At 50.7% G+C, this 17,011-nt stretch overlaps 3 protein-coding genes across 3 annotated transcripts; 1 reads left to right on the top strand and 2 right to left on the bottom strand.

Annotated features, from left to right (window-relative positions):
* Positions 1–6,192: 6,192 nt before the first annotated feature.
* COL26b_010630 (uncharacterized protein) lies at positions 6,193–7,541 on the bottom strand (the record flags this gene model as incomplete). The annotated part of the gene is made up of 2 exons (XM_053183323.1): positions 6,193–7,441; positions 7,516–7,541. 2 exons carry the CDS (start codon positions 7,539–7,541, stop codon positions 6,193–6,195), a joined length of 1,275 nt encoding a protein of 424 aa, XP_053032743.1.
* A 1,981-nt stretch (positions 7,542–9,522) lies between these two features.
* COL26b_010629 (uncharacterized protein) lies at positions 9,523–11,062 on the bottom strand (the record flags this gene model as incomplete). Its single annotated transcript, XM_053183322.1, has 2 exons — positions 9,523–10,249; positions 10,305–11,062. 2 exons carry the CDS (start codon positions 11,060–11,062, stop codon positions 9,523–9,525), a joined length of 1,485 nt encoding a protein of 494 aa, XP_053032742.1.
* Positions 11,063–13,925: 2,863 nt separating this feature from the next.
* COL26b_010628 (uncharacterized protein) lies at positions 13,926–14,510 on the top strand (the record flags this gene model as incomplete). The annotated part of the gene is made up of 1 exon (XM_053183321.1): positions 13,926–14,510. One exon carries the CDS (start codon positions 13,926–13,928, stop codon positions 14,508–14,510), a length of 585 nt encoding a protein of 194 aa, XP_053032741.1.
* Positions 14,511–17,011: the final 2,501 nt, after the last annotated feature.

The raw sequence follows: 17,011 nt of genomic DNA, 5'->3' as shown, positions 1-17,011 counted from the left end.
GTCTCCGGGCCGGCGATAGTTTCAACGAACGTGTTTACTCAGCCTAGCGTCTTTGCACTGTAAAATGCTCAGCAACCGCAAACGAACCCCATAGTCAGCAGAAGCGACAAAGCGTTCGGAATCTGCCAGCGGCGGTGTATCAACATGACTGGAAGGCAGTCTCGATGAAGGAAGTCAAGGTCAGCAGCCGAACTTTATCGACCGTATTGTCCGTCGCATAGGCCGCTCTGCAGACCTAGTGGACATGCGATGGACAATCCGAACGCCCAGCAGGAGGCGTTGTTCGACTCGAGCAGTTGCGAGAGTGTTATTTTGGGACACGGAGTTGATTGTAGGAAGGCTTTCTTGGGATGAGAACCGAAGCTGCATTTATGCGCAGACGCGGGTGAGCAAACGTGTTGCTATTCGCGGACTGAGGCGATGTCGTTCAGGGTCGGGGTCGGGCTTACATGACGATCGCGGCTCCGTGGCTGTGGGGTCGTGGGGGCCGCAGGATTCGGATTCCGCCCTGCCATCACCATTGACCTCTTCTCCAGCGGCCCGACAAATAGACCCGACAGATGTTTGTCACAGGCGTGTCCTTACGTCGGTGGACCACGGCACGCTTTGGTCGGACTCTTGCTTCGCAGACAATCGGGTCCGGAACTTTCGCCCCGCACATCTACCCAACTGCACAATCAGCCTTATTCAGCCGTCCCACCGCCACATTCTATTTGCAGTCGCTGGCAAGCTCAATTTGCCATGTTTGAGCAGACTTCGGGTAATGCCAGGATCGGCATTCAAGAGCGGTCGATGACATCGGTAACTGCAAGGACGCGAATGGTTTGTTGGAAGCATTCATACATACTTGCCGCATGGCGCGCGGATGGCCTCGCTTGTTTGAACCGCATTCGAGTGCACGCCATGCTTATCAGCCAATTTCCAGATAGGCTGGTGGATACGACCACATCACCCTTTTGCCATGCAATGTCATGAGATAGCAAAGGGTAGCATTGAGGGGGTTCAATGGAAGTGGAAGATAGCATCTGGGGAAATACAATTGGATAACTTCAGAAATGTCCACGCCGCATTTTGTGACTGTCACCTCGTAACCACACCTCGGCGCTCGTGATCCAAAAGATGGAAGTCATAGCCAAGAGGTACTTTTGTGTGCAACCACGGCCAACAACGAGCGTTGCTGCTGACAGCGGATAAGGGGCGCAGACAGGTGGCGAAAGACTGGCCGAAAGGCCTCAACGTCTAATGGTTGGCAATCCAGCAGACGCAGCAGCACAGAGCGAGAGCCTATTGCATTGTCACACACGCACAAAACGCGGGTAAGCGGCTGTTGGTTGTGCCGCGGTCATCACAAGCGGCGGCGCATGGCGCGGGCGGCGATTGGTGGAAGACGGAGTCGCGACCCGCGCGAAGACCGGGCGGCCGCGGCGCAGCGCTGGGCGAAGCGGGGGGTGGTGGGAAGAGGAGGACACGAAAGTCACGCTGGAGCCTACTCTCAGAAAAGAAGGTCGATAAAACTGAGAAAAATACTGGTGGTGCAGAGGGACTCAAAGTAGAAGCTCGTCATCTCGGTTGCGGTGGTTAGCGTGCTTTTGGAGGGCACGGGTCGTGATTGGGTGGGTGCGTTGCGGGAGAGGCTTTTCGGGCCGAGAACGGTGTGTTTGCTGTGATAAAGTTGGGCGTGCCTGGTCACTGCAATGGCAGAATGGCAATGCGTCAGGGGAAATTAGATGGGAGAATCGGGCTACCAGACTCCCTTTTGGGTGTTTGCTTGTTGGTTGTTGGGGCGTGTGTGATTGGTTTGAGTATCACCGCTGCAGGTGAGCCAAGGGCGTGGAAGAGGATTTGTGGGGTTTGGGACTGTTCAACGTACCCCGGTTCCAACGACGGGTTTTGATAGGGGAACCGACGACATGGGTTTGGGGGCTGTTGCTTGGCGGTGTTGGTCCTGCTGTTGAAAGGCGTTCCAACATCCAGGAGACGGGTTGCTGGGCGAGGCTGGGGTCTGTGAGAGATTGGCAAACATGTCAGGAGCTGGTTCCCACGAGGCCGTTTGCTTCTCAGGCGGTCTTGGTTGCTTTTTCGAACCCGAGAGTCTGGTAACGGAATCCTCCTTTTTTTCTATTTGGGATGTGGCGAGGTCAGAGGTTGTGACAACTCCGCCCTGGATGCAGCTTTTCTAAATGAAAGGGCCTCGACCTGGACAACAACAAATTGCATTATTTCCAACGTAGGGAGACAATATGTCAAGGCCTTTTTCTCAACTCTTTGTCTTGATCTCGCAAGGGGCGAAGCAGGTTCCGGCCCGTTGCTGCGCCGGTTATGACGGTTTCTCTGGACACCACTGGCGTCATTGGGCTTTCCACTTTACAAAAGCTGCTGCAGTGACCAACCAACAATGCGGCCAGTTTTAGAGACCAACCCCCGTTGGTGCCGGCTTTGTTCGAGAAACCAACAGCCTGGCTCCAAACTCTGATTCGCCAAACAAGCAGTTGTTCTCCATTGTTCAATAGAACCCGGAACCCTGGACCTGACTCCATGAGTCCTCAGCTTTCCGCTTGTGGTGTTCGCCAAGTTGCCCAACGCCCGCGCCACCAACCTGGACACTCACACACACACAAATTCTATCCCTCTGTGCCCCCGTGACCCCGTGTTGCTGTGCCCGTTGGGAGGCTCGCAAACTGTTGGAAGTGAAATGAACGTCACCGGGTATGTTACCCACAGCCCATTTGCAAATCCTGCTGTCATCAGTGGTGGCCTGGCGATTTGGAATGAAGGTGCCGGCCCCCCCTCCCATCTGCTTCCAACGATTGGGACAAACCCACCCTCCCTTGCTTCCACGAGGCAGCGAATGAAGTCCATGCCCCTTCTCGAAATCTCCCGTCTCTCCTCCCCCAAACTGGATTTGCACTGCCAATCGTGCTCTACTTTGGAATTGGCTCATCTGCCTCGCCGCACGCTGGGCGTCCCTGAGATGCCTTGTCGTAGCCTTACCCGTTGGAGGACAACACCAGGCCCAAAGCTAGGAGTCACAAGGATTTTCTTCTTCTCGACGTTGGGTTTGCTGCTGGATCTGTTCTGCGCCTCAGTTGATGGATTCGATTATAAGATGTGTCTGTTCGTCGTGGTTGAGATGTAGGATTTCCGAAAGACAAATCAAGCTCTCAACTCCTTCAGGATCATTAAGACTCACTCCTGCCTTTGAATCGACTACCAGACACACACGGCATCCCGGTCTAGCTTGAATTCCTACCGCCACAACTGCCCCTTTTCCTGATTCTGCCTACCACCTCTGACACGGGTTTCAACCACTGTACCTGCAAGTAAGATAGACAACTGGATCCTTCAAGCCCTTTGAGAAGTTACGAACGCTGACATGCAGCCAACACAGTATCAAATAACCACTACCACACACTCTTCCAAACCGTTCAAAATGGCCGACGCTCCTCAGTGCAACTGCCCCAAGTACGAGACCCAGGACTCGGACGGCAAGCCCGTCATCATCTACCGACACGGAGACGCCTGCCCCAACAGCGGCAAGACCCCTCAGCCTCGCATGTACAAGCCTGCAAAGATGAGGGGCAGCCGATAAATCGCGACTGAAGAGGTGGAAGTTTGAAGAATAGAGGTGGTGGTTGAACATAAGATGATGCCTTGACTGTTGCGCAGACCTTTGGCAGAGATGTTGCGAAGAGAGACGAATGTTACGCATTTATGGCGGGGGCTCTGAGAACTGAGACGATGCTGGGTTCTTTTAGGGACCAGAAAGGGGTAGAGATTTCGCGGAGGCTGTTATGATGCACATACCCAAAGAGGGATTGGCAGCTGCATCAGTTGTCTGATTCCCATTTCACCTTCTTGTACATAGGGCGACTTTTTTGAGACTTTCCAATTACACAACACCAATCATTCACAACATTAAAAATCAGTCTTACATGTGGGGGTCAGGTTCGAGCTCCGGAATAGAGGAATGTCTGTCGAAACGGACGTAGATATCAAGCCCCTTTCCCATCCTGAGATCCGAAGTAACCATCAGAAGTACACCGATGAGGGACAGATATCCGTCAATTGCTCTTTCCAACGGCTTCTCAAGCAGCTAGAAAACAAAATAAGTGAGCCCTCGTAGTGCGATGCAGGACATTCTATTCTACATCATGCTCTTGGCGAGTCAAAGACTCTCAACGATTACCGGCGACAATAGTCCCGCAGGTACCTGCCTGTGGTACTAATACCCAGAAGTAAAGCTTTTACGGTAGTGACCACCGTGAAAGCTGCTAGTTGAAGTAAATGCTAATCACGAGTTTGTGATCGGGCGGGGAGGAAGTTTGGAGGCACATTCTGTGCGGGTTGACGAACATCCATTCAACCATGCCCTTGAAGGTTCTCCAGACAAAGTTAACTTTAAGTACTTGGACGTAGCCCATCAGTATTACAGAAACCCTGTGGCTTACCTTGATTCTGCGCCACAGCCGAGTTGTGTCCGAAATAGCACCAACTCCTGCGGATCCGGGGGTTCCGGAAAAGGTACCTACTTCGGATGTGATTCCTCAGTGGTCAAGTCTCCGGACTATCCACCGAGCGCTGTGTTATGGAGCTCCGCGAAAAGGCTTGGCTGACGATTTCCGAGGACTACTCCGGGTGGGCCCCGGAGATCTCCCACACCGGCCGTCAAGGGCTACTCCGCATGCGACCACTGTGACTAACAAGGCCTTCGACAACCTTGATCAGGCGGCAAGCATGATGCTGCATGGCAAGGAGTGCCCATTTGACTCTTTTGGTCTCTGCTTAGAAACCAAGAGCTACCCTTGGTGACGCTGGGTGCTGAAGCGGAGTTTCGGTCTTGGTATGTACTTCTATGTTCATTAACACCATCAACAACACCCAAAGTTGGACGACTCAGCTAGTAATACGGATCCAGACTGCTTCCGCCGCCGGTCAATTGACAAGGGTCCCACACTGATTGATAGTCCATCAATCAATTGCCATTTGCCTTCTTTGCTCGACTGGGTCATGATCCGATGCCGTCCGATCATCGCTCCAGCTGATCTCCACGAACATCCCGGGACAAGGCTGGGCAATTCTTTTAAGGTTGAAAGGCCCGAAGTGTATGTGGGTTGCATCGCAGCTGGTATAGTATCCCTAACGGCGGATCAGCCGAAAACAGCATAATATGCCGTTAAATCCTGGTGTATTGGCCACCGATGTGATTAATCCGGGTCATCAAGGATTTCCAGACTCACACTTGCATGAAGCCCCATCATTCAGTAGCAGGGATATTGAGCTGCGGAGGAGGTATGAGCTCCAGACAACGAACATCTTGGCACTAAATGTAGCGAATCTCAGCTGTGGAACGACATGACACGCATGTGTGCCTCCGGCGACAACCGTCTGTGGTGGCGTGGAAGCGCTCTTGTAGATATCATAATAAGTATTTAAACACCACCTATCCCCTTTCTTGATCTCTCGGTTCTTCGTTCTTCAATCCGCGCAAATCAGTCACTACCCTCTCATTCGTTTCTGGTCCAAAAGCACAAATCCTTCAAAATCTGCCTGCATCAGTACATTCGACAATGAAGTTCTCGATCACCGTCGTTCTCAGCGCCATTGCAACCATGGCTGCTGCGCAAAACTGCTGGGAGACCGGCTTTGGCTGGACCCCTGATTGTGGCCGTGGCCACTGTGCCATTGAGGCCAACGCCTGTGTGTGCGAGGGTTGCAACTACGAGCGGTTCACTAGCTCCAACATCGCTTGCTGCGGTTGATTGATTGGTAGCGTACAGGCAACCACACTCAAGGTGTGTGTGAGCATCACATTCAACAACAAATTCAGCCAAAGTGTTCACAAAGTCCTGCAGGCCGCTTGAAATAACTTCATCAACGATATCTTGGAGTAATATTGTCTATCTGTGGGCCTGACACTGTGAATAGTGGTTAGAACTTAGTCGACCGTATGTACACCATCATGCTGGGCTTTACTTTTGTCGCCTTGCAATGCATGCCCCAATTCACAACCGATAATGAGCATTGGTTTGATCTTTTCCAGATATCGTGACATCGGTCAAAATGAACTAATACACATAACAATGATCGATCATCTAAATCTTAAGGAAACCAATCGCAAGAATCCGCCACTTCCCAACACCAATGGATCAGGGTCTGTAGCAGAAAATCCATCAACAATTCAGTCTCCCTCAATCATCCAGCCAGTGTCTCAACATAACGCTTCCATGCAGTGGCGTAAGTGCTGCATATCAGAGCATGAGGATCGCCAGTACAGTAATTAGAGAAGTAATGAGACCCGTTCCATCTGGTAATCTCGTTCACAAATAATGGACCACCAACATGCTTAGCCGAGATATCAAGTCGACAGCCCACTTCAAGTGTCTCGAAGCGACCTTTCCACCCGTATTCTGGATTTCTGAGAGCTTCGAAGACATCGAGGGCGAACTCGTGAACCGCATATTTCGTTGTGCCAAGCCTCTCGTACGTGTTGTCTATGGCCTCAGTGGCATGCATGCCGCCCTCCTTGGGGTCGGGCCTGGTGCAGCACACGCGCACCACTTCTCCTCGCAGTCCTCTGGTGCCATGGAGATCAGGTCGTGTGGCGATGAATACACGGAGTTCTCTTTCGGCCAACATCTCCACATACTCCTGGTGAAACCAGACACCCTCGCCATCTTCTTCGGCGTTGATTGCGGCTTTCTTGTCGACCTTTCGGCGCTTAGATCGGGTACAAGTGAGCTTTGCAGCGTGTCCTCCGTCAGTTGTTGCATGGAGAGAAGAGGAACTCCAAGAGCGCTTCAAGATGTCTTTCTCATTGGCCATAGCACAGTCTCCAAAACCATAGCATGTGGTGGGCCTCCACATGCCCCGGGCCTCGGCAATCTCATCCAGGGCGCGGATGTCCTGCAGCTTGTACTCTGCTGCGTTCCTCTCCTCCCTGCTCGGATATGCGATCGTGTGCGAGTTGTAAGCGGAACCGATGACTTGAAGATAGTCCTCGATGCAGTCGTATTGTGATTGGATGGTTGACTTGACGGGAAATCCAGTTTCCATAAGAGCCAACACTAGACGATCTCTGTGGGGGTCGAGGTCAAAGTGTGAGTGAAGATCTCTGGCCTGCAGATGAGATTCGACCTGCTCCCAAGTTCGTATGGCACCTTTCACTTCATTCCCATCGGAAGCTGTTGCAATCACGCTAGTCAAGAGTGACTGATGGACCTGCACAAGCCCGCTTGATGACTTGAGGAATCCCGGGAATCTCTTCTGCAACTGTTTCCACTTACTCGCAGCCGGAACCCAGGGTTCGTGCTGAACCGAGGCAGGCTCTAGATAGAGGCTGACATCACAGAACGAAACGTCCTCCGGCTTGTATTTGTGAACCACGTCGCCCGCATCGTCAGTGTCTCCGATCAGAACCCAAAGAGTGAACAAACGAGGGCGGCTTGGATGATCATGATTCTCCGTATTTTGAGCTTGTTGCAAACGTTGCAAGCGGGTTACTGGTCGACCACTGACCTTACCTCCGATGTCCTCTGAAACATGCGGGGATGCAAGGTTGTTGTCCAGTGGAGGACGGCGTTTGTCGGCAGGAGGAAATTCCTCGTATGTTCCAACGCGATGGGTTGGGTTGGCCCTTGTGTGAGTACTCTTGACGAAGACGCCTTTGCAGTCGTAACAATAGCAATGCACAACTCCATAATGTCGTCGGACTTTATTTGGTGCTACGTTGATAGACTGACCACAGAGGCAGGTTGACCCGGATTGTCGTTTGGGCTCAGGTTCGGGCTGAAGAGGCTTTGGTCTTGATCTCAGCTCCATCTCTTCTTGAAAGATTTGCGTTTGAGTAATGTTGAATGGGAATGGGAAGACAACAGCGAGCGCTGCAACACAGAATACAGGTAATCAGCACAGATTTGACCTTATTACGACAGCTTTGAAATGAAGGCCTCCTCGTGGATGGGAACTTATGTACAGAAACAGATGCATCGTAAACGAAGCCATGGTCTTTCTCTGGTGCTCTGAATGAAGTATGATAGCATGTCTTGAACACAAGGTATGAGTAGAAAGGATTCCAAGTCAGAAATGGAACTTTGTCTGATACCCTTAAGCACATTGTGGTCTGGTCACAAAAAGAAAATCAACAAAGACTTTAGCATGTATGCAAAGAAAGACTAAACGAAAGCGCGTTTTTATTTTCATCCATCCTAGACAACGAAGGGTTGCCTTCTAATCCAATGTAAGGAAAAGACTGCTCGTGGCTTCTCACAGTTGAATTCTCTACGACCTCTAGTAATGTCATACTGGTTAAGCTCATCAGGCCCAAATCATAAGAACGCCCATAATTCATCAACTGTCTGCTTTGAAGCGTTGACGTTCCGAGGCATGGTATTAACTTGTTTTCAGCTATTCACAGAAGACAGATTCGAGTGCCAGGCATGTTTGTGCCAGGTCCTTGATAGGTGCTAGCAGACCGTCAGTTCTCTCCTTGTATGAGGCCCTTTACTTCTCAGGTTCTCTATTCACTCACAACGATGGATTGTCTCAGAGCCTTTGTGTTTATTCTGCCTCAGCCCGTACCTTTTGCGTTTCTAAGCATTACAATGGGGCCTTGATGAGACCAACATGTTTTGTCCTGAAGTCGGTTGAAACACCAATACATGGAACCTTTCACCATAACAAGTATGGAGAAACAGAGTGTATGTTTGGTAAGTCAGCGAACCATTTCCTTCCGAATCCACGGCGCGTTTCACCCGGAATCTGCCTGCTGAAATTGAGTAGCGCTCTTGGAAAGGTCATGAGTTTCCTAGTTTCGAATATCGAAATGCGGGAGTACGCTTGCCATGTGTATTAAAGCCTTTGTGCTGGCCACTGAGTGGGGCAGATCAGGAAATGCGACAATACGGTTTACTGAAATGTACTTCAACCCAGCTTCGGGCTTATATCCAAGCTGCGTTTCATCAACCAGAGAAAATTCAACATTCAAAATAGCTTCAGGGCAATGCCACTGACTTTATGATTTGAACGCCTGATACCACACGGCTAATAATGAGGACTGTAGTCATACCAGCCAGTCGTGATTGTCTCCTGTCTTTGATTCAATTGATGGAGTACAATTAAATGCCTGCAGACTATGGAACGAAGGTTCTGCTCATGAAAGGACTGTGCATCAGTATTGTTGACTCGTCGTCGGATTAAAGCCGAGTTGTTGAACTGCCTCGAAAATTTACCGGTGGGTGGCCATCGGCTTTCGCCCGATCAAATAGGAACCTAGACGAGTGTCTAGTCAATTGGATCCATTCAACGGCTCTCTTACACCATGACTACGAAAAACAAGCGGGAGACGTTTTATCTCTAATCAATGAGAATACCTAAGTATGCAATGGGACGAGGCTGAAGTTCGAAGGAAGATGTGGGTGGTTCAGTAATGGACTATGGGAGAGCCTTATGGCCGTATCGATACAGCAGCTGCAGGAGCGCATTATCTATTGTACATGTATGATCTTATCAGGCTGTTTATGATCATTAATCCTTTTGTGTCTGCTTCACGCTGTGCTCATGCTCGTGTGCATCTTCCGCCGTTACAACCATTACCTTCTCTTCATCCGACCCGCCGGACTGGGCATTCTGAGAGTTGACAATGGCAAGACTCGACTTTCCGACCTTGTACCAGGGCATCTGGAAAAGTTGATCCATTTTCTCCATGGACATTCCCTTCGTCTCTGGATATGCAAAATAGCAGTATGTCGTGGAAATGGTGGTGAATAAGGTGAACAGAAGGAACGGGCCCCATGAGTGCATGGCAATCACCATGTTAGGCTGCGCGCGTGAGAGCGCGAAGTTGACAAGATATTGCCAGGTAATGCAGATTGCCATGCAACTACCACGGACCTTCGTGGGAAAGACTTCGGCGTTGATGATCCACGGAATAGTTCCCCAGCTGATCGCATACCCAAGGGCAAAGATGTAGATGCATACGACTGCTACCCATCCAGCCGGACCAGTACCATTGGCTCCTGATGGGTTGGCAACAGCCAGATAGACGGTGATGTACGTCAGAGACCCAATGATAAGACCGGAACCAATGAAAAGTCCCATACGTCGTCCGAAACGGTCGATGAAGAACAGGCAGTAAAGAAGCACTGCGATGAACTTGACGAGTCCGTAGATTCCCGAGAAGAGATAGTTGACAGAAGGCGCCGTAAGCCCGATAGATGACAGAATCGATGTGTTGTAGTAGGTAATAATGTTTCTAGTGGGTTTTAGATGCTTGTTTCACAAAGGCTCCCTCGACTAAGGGGACTTACCCGCCACTGAATTGAAAGCCAACTTGGATAAACATGACCATGAAGAGGCGTTTTCGGATATTTTCGGAACATATTTCCTGGAACAAACCCTTGAGGCCCGGCGCAACTGGTTGATCTTCCAGTCCCCGTTGGATCTGATCAAATTCTTGGCGCACAAAGGGGTGGTCGCGGGGAAGAGATCTGAGAGTTTCGAGTACGCTTTGCGCCTTTTCGACCTTTCCATGATTCAGGAGCCACCTTGGAGACTCAGGCATGAAAAGGAGGCCAATCAGAAGGATGACTCCGGGAAGGGCTTGAACAGCCATAGGCATCTGCCACTGAGCATTTTGCGTACTGCTGATGTGTTGCAAGGAGCCAAAGTTGATCCAATATGCAAGACCAACCGAAAGCATGGTGTTGGCGTTATATAATGCAGTCAAGCCACCACGAATGCTCTGAGGAGCGATCTCTGCAATGTACCCGGGGCCGACGACACTGGCGGCACCGGACCCATAGCCTGACAGAGCCCTCCCGACAATGAACTCAATCCGTCCGCCGGATCCACCAGGATTCGCAGTCATGAGAACTGCTGAGGCCACGAACAGGATTGTAAAGATAACCAGGGAGAATCGACGTCCGAGTCTCTCGATGAATGGGGCGCAGGTCAACGACCCGAGACACGATCCGAGAATTAGCACAGAGGTTATCCATCCATTCCAGTTGGCGAGATCTGCGGTGTTCATATCTTGGAAGTCGAAGTGTGATTTGAACGGCTTCATGGCGAGCGCACCGGAAATATTCGCAGTATTGAATCCTAGAACGAAGATTATGTCAGTAAGTTCTCCGACGAGACGACGAGATCCATCGTACGGACCATGGAGAGCCCCGGTGAAGGAAAGTATTGTGCAATATGCCACAATCTTCCAAGAGATCACCTCTTTGGGGGTTTGTTCGTAGACCTTCCTGTCGATTATAGGCATCTTCGCAGAACTGTTGGTGACCTGAACATCGACTTGGCCAGAAAAGTAGTACCGGTAGCAAGACAGAACAAAAAGGATGTGAGGAGAGACCAATTGGAGGAACAGAGGGCGGTATTAATGCTTTTCGCTCTGGTGCTGTCAGTCCGATCTCCAGTTTCCAGTGAAATCAATCCTCAGCAACTCCACTTGCAGACTATGAAGTGTGCTAGGTACACACGTGGCGACTTGACAATATGGGTATCTGTTGAGAAAACTTATCCATGTTCTTTTCGGCATACAGGAGCCACACTTTGGACACTGAACGCATTGGCGAAGGGCGCTATTCGTAATGGCATCATTCCATGACTCGTCTCAGAGACGCTAATGATGAGAGATTCCTCCGGGGAACACGTCCTTAAGGCATGGTACCAAGAAAATACAATCGCTGTGGCCTCAATGAAGTAGACTTTGCCGCGAGTCCGCCTGTCGTGTGACTGGATGCATCTGCCATACGTTCGCAACTAATGTCTATGAGCGGATGGGGCCTCGTCCGATGTATGGGACATATCCACAAAGTCCTAGTAAATTTCTGGGGACCCCGGGACCAGTGAGCTTCCCCAGAGGTGCTTGAGTCCCCATTACTTCTCCGCGAACGCATGGATTGGACGGCGGAAGCTCGCAATCTTGGCAAAGTGCATATCTGGGTCACCCCCCTATCTTGTTTCGATCCTTGGTCACGGAAGACCACCAGTCGGCTTTGGCCCGGTACCAGGGAGCCCGTTGTCGGCTTTCAACCGAGGCAAGTGGGAAGATATGGAGTCACAAATGCGGCAACCTGCTTACACTTTCAAAATGGAGACATCTATGCCACAGTTACCAAGACCGACGAAAAGTATAAAGAGATGGCTCCAGTCATCAACTGTTACCCTGCCGAGCGGCACTCTTGCCTAAGAGTGAACTGATAGCTCTTGGCCAGCTAATGATGGGGGTACTCCCATATGACGTTTCGCGATGGGTCTACGAATTGAAGAAGTTTTTGATTCGCTGCTTTCGTCGACAGACTGCTCCGTATTCTGATTTATCTATGGCAGACCCCGTAAGACAACACGTTATTTGCTGTTTGAGGAGACTTGGAAGTTCCCATGATCTACCGAAGGCCTGCCTTTAAAATTACCCGCACTGGTTGAGGCAATGACTTTTATTCAGATTACAAGTTGTTCATTCCAAAGCTCATTGACATGCTACAGGTCGACCATGCGAAAGAGATCCGTCTAGCACGTATGCTGCACTATCTTTATCACCATGGGAACGTCAGTTGTTCGGACAACGTCTGACGAACTCGTTCGTCAAGGTTCAAAGAGTGGAATCATCAAATCTAGCAATATGCTGTTCGCACGTTAGGATTTGTGAACATTGCACCTACTGTTTCTTCTTTCAGGGAATTGGATGGCTGGTCAACAATCCAGAAGGCTGACCAGCAATGCAGTGTTCCTAGAATCTTTGACCCTGGTGGATCGGAATTGATACTTGTGCAGCTGAAATTTGTCGCGCTTCGTGCTGCCTAATCGATCCGTCGATAGTGGAGCTGTGGGTGGCCTCCCAACCTCCTCCTACTGTCCGAGACATCCGCCTAACCTGATTCGTACAACAGTAAGCAAAGGAGCATTGGAAATAAATCAGACCAATTTTCGATTTTTCTATGCACATACTCAACTTTATTGGAAGGTTGTAACTGCGGGCCAATCGACAGGTTCGACATGATGGAGGTTGACGGAGTGTTCCTGAGATATGCGAGTAAGTACTCTCTGCAGTTTCGCATCACAGCAAGGAATCAAAGATCATATCAGCTCACGTGCCAATGAAAGGTCCAAACGAACAGCGGACGATCAGCAGAGAGGACCTTGGGTTCTACCATGCAGTCATTATAGGCGCCATCTACGAGCGTGGCAACGGGCCTGCTATCAGGTCATCCCAATCGCTATTCGGGCCCCTGGCACGGTGTATCGAACAGCATCCATTTCTGGGCGTCACTGTGGGAGACAGGCACACCGATAAATCCTTTTACCAGCGAGTACACATGGTCAACCTGAATGACCACATCGAATTCAAAGAACTGCCCGTCTCAACGAAGCTCGAACGGTGGAACGCAATAGAGGAATTGCAGCGCTCCAACCTAGACCGTCCTTTCAATCACGCCATCCCTCCTTGGAGAATCATCATATTGCATCTCTCCAACTTGGAGACTTTCATCGCGTTTGCTTGGTCACACATGATTGGCGATGGACTTTCAGGAATTTCTCTACATCGATCTCTACTCGAAGCGATCAGGTCTCCAGACTTAGCCTCCGATGCCCCGTCAACTGTCAAGCCACCACAAGTTGCTCTCGGGCTCCCTTTTGACACGCCTCAACGCCTTCCGATATCTTGGTCATTTCTCTTGGGCCCTTTGGTTGCTGTGTTCTTCCCTAAGTTCATATCAGACTTGTTGGGCCTCCAAGCGCAGGCCTCTACTCTAGATGAAGGCACCTGGACTGGGTCTCCAGCGGCTTTCAACGGCGACAAGTCTAGGACCAAGATTGCTTTGAGGCTCGTTGAATCCTCTCTGGTGGACAAAGCACTCTGCCAGGCGAAAACACATGATGCCAAATTGATGGGACTACTACACCAGTTCATTGGCCGAGGGATGAGCAAAGCTTTCGGCGAAGTCAATGTCACCAACTTTGTGTCTCAGACGGCCGTCAACATGCGCAAGTCTGTAGGAGTCCCCAGCGACGAGATGGGAGAATTTGTTTCGGCCACATACTTGGTTCACCCGAAACTGACCTCGGCTGGTCCACTTTCCGATGCGGAATGGTTGGCAGCCAGTTCGAGCACCAAGGCTTTCGCCGAGACCGCCGCCACCTTACAAGACCAACCTATCGGTCTTCTCAGGTATCTGCCCAGTGTCAGGAAGTGGCTTTTGTCTAAACTCGGCCAGCGCCGCGATTGCTCCCACGAAGTGAGCAACGTCGGCGCCTTCGAAGGTGCGACTCGCGACGGTGAGAAGAAAGCTACAATCACGCACGTTGTCTTTTCTCAGCCGGGTCATGTGTCGAGTGCCCCGATATGCTTCAACATATCTAGCGTAAAGCAAGGGCCTTTGGTGTACACAGTGACCTGGCCAACTGGTGCATTGGGTGTTCCCGAGGTCGAAGAGGACGCCGTGGTAGACACGATCTGCACGTCCATTCAAGCCGACTTCGAAGCAATCGAGCACATGCAGTGCTGATTAACACTCAAAAAACTTCTTCTCAGCGAAGAAGCACTCCTCAGTTGGCCGTGACGATGAATCTCCTGACGAGATGCTTGGCCCAACCTCCATCCAATGTTGAGGACCCACCAAACACTGTCAATTGCGCCCAGATCCGAAACCGGGGTCCATCTTCAAAACTCGCAAGAGAGCAATTGGCGCAGGCTGAGAGTCCGGAGTTTGAAAAGACCTCATGCGTCCGGTATCTCCTTAATTTCATTCGTTTAGTATGATGAGTTCCTATATTTTGTAGCTAAAGATTGAAGAATACTTCAAGTTTTTTGGCCGACATAATTCCAACCCGGCGAGACTGAGCCAATCAGAAACTGTCCTGGCGTGTACATGTCGCCAAAAAGGCGCGATTGACGAGTTCATGCATTGCCTTAGTCACAGGTCACTAGACTGGCGCAAGCGTCGAACAAGCTTTCGACTCCGTCCTTCTCCGGACATGACTTTGTTATCATACTACAGCGTATCAATTTCTCAGTTGGGACCCCGTATTCGCGAGGGAGATATCTGAACCAATTTTACCCTTAGGCCACACAATGGCAGCCAACGAGAATGAGCCACCAACACCACGCGAGGAGCAACCCTGGTCACAGTCTCGGTGTCCTACGCAGGCGGATACTCGCGATGCGACAAGCGACAATCAACACCGTCCTGCTTGCCCAGTCTTACCGGTTGCCGACGAGCCCGGTTTTTCGTATGCCTCATCTGATTCGCCGAATTTAATGTTTCCTATCGAAAGTTTCGACGTCCTCGAAGTGGATCTCGGCCAGCAACAAACACCTAGTCATCCGGTCCAAGTAAGTCCTCCACTTCTTGCGCATCTCCACTGACTCATACTGTGTAGCCAGAGGCCGCTCAAGTCTCTCGAAACTTTGATGACCAAGTTGCCATCACACTATCCTCACAACAATCAGTTTCTTTGACACGGCGCGCAACAATACCAGGATCTGGTAGAAGCACAAGCTCCATTTCGGATATGGCTGCGCCATCCAACAGTGCCGTTCCACCCAAGATAGGAACGCGATTTTCCAGAGACACCGCTCGTCTTCTAAAACAGTGGCTTAATACCCACAGTCACTACCCGTATCCTAGTCAAGCTGATAGGCAGAGTCTTCAGTTGTCGACTGGACTTTCCAAAACTCAGATATCAAACTGGCTTGCCAATGCCCGAAGACGCCAGAAGTCACTCGCAAATACTACTCCTGCACGTTCTCCTTGGTCAGATGAGTCAGGCGCCCATGTACCAAGGCGCCCAGGAACTCCAATTCCGAATCGGACACGCATGGAGAGCCATTATCTTGACATGGATCCTATGGAGAGATGGGTTGACTCGCCTCCCGAGGATGAGCCCGCAGCAGTTGATGACATCGCTCGCGCAATAGCCTCTGGTAATCCGTCAGCCTCAGGTGAGCTCCGTTACAACCGCCCTACGTAGAGTAGGGCATTCATCCTACGCAGTACACATGGCTGAAACGTTTTTAGGTGACCCAATCAATGCAATCTTTCCAAAGGCTAGATCAGATCCATCATATTTCATGGACGAAAGTTCAGCAAGTAGTGTCGTATCTTCCAGAGAGGGCTCCAAGGCATCTGCAAGTTCTCGTGGTTCACTTAAATCTGTAAGTTTGCCGCCCTCTTTCAAGAAACGAGGACGACCCAGAACGCGTAAAGGAGGGCACAGCACGCCTCTTGTGCAAAACCGAGGCCCTTTCCAGTGCACATTTTGTACAGAAACGTTTCGCGCCAAGTACGAATGGAAGAGACACGAGAAGTCGCTCCACATACCACTGGATAGATGGGCTTGTGCTCCCAATGGCCCGACAAGCGTCAATCCCAGCACTGGTGCTCAGGCTTGCGTTTTCTGCGAGAGAGCCAATCCAGATCAGGCACATCTCAACCTTCACAACTACACGGCCTGTCACGGAAGAGTCTTTAACCGTAAGGACCATCTGAAACAGCATTTACGCCTTGTCCATGATGCACCAGGCGTTGGTTGGGTCATAGAAGGTTGGAAGACTGCTACCCCGGAGATTCGCTCGCGTTGCGGCTTTTGCGAGCAGTTGCTTCCGACCTGGGAAGATCGCGTTGATCATCTAGCGGACCACTTCAAGTCGGGGAAAACAATGGCATCCTGGACTGGTGATTGGGGGTTTGAACCATCGGTGATGGAGACTGTTGAACACTTTATGCCCCCGTGTGAGTCTCGGGATCTCATAGTAACCTGGTACATGTCTAACCGAGCCAAAAGATATCATTGATCACGAGCGTCACACGCCATTCCCATTCAATGCCACCTTAGTCCCTCCTAATTCACCACGCAGTGCGTACGAATTGTTGACCTTGGAGCTGGAGTACTTCATGCAAAGACATATGGATGAATACGGACAGGTACCGAAGAATACCGAAATTCAACTGGAAGCTTGCCGTGTCATATTTGCATCGGAGGTTCTGTGCACCTCGCCTAACGTTCA

The sequence above is a fragment of the Colletotrichum chrysophilum genome, assembly GCF_026319265.1.
Source record: "Colletotrichum chrysophilum strain AFK26 chromosome Unknown scaffold_116, whole genome shotgun sequence".
Lineage (NCBI taxonomy): Eukaryota > Fungi > Ascomycota > Sordariomycetes > Glomerellales > Glomerellaceae > Colletotrichum > Colletotrichum chrysophilum.
This window is presented reverse-complemented; position numbering and strand designations above follow the sequence as displayed.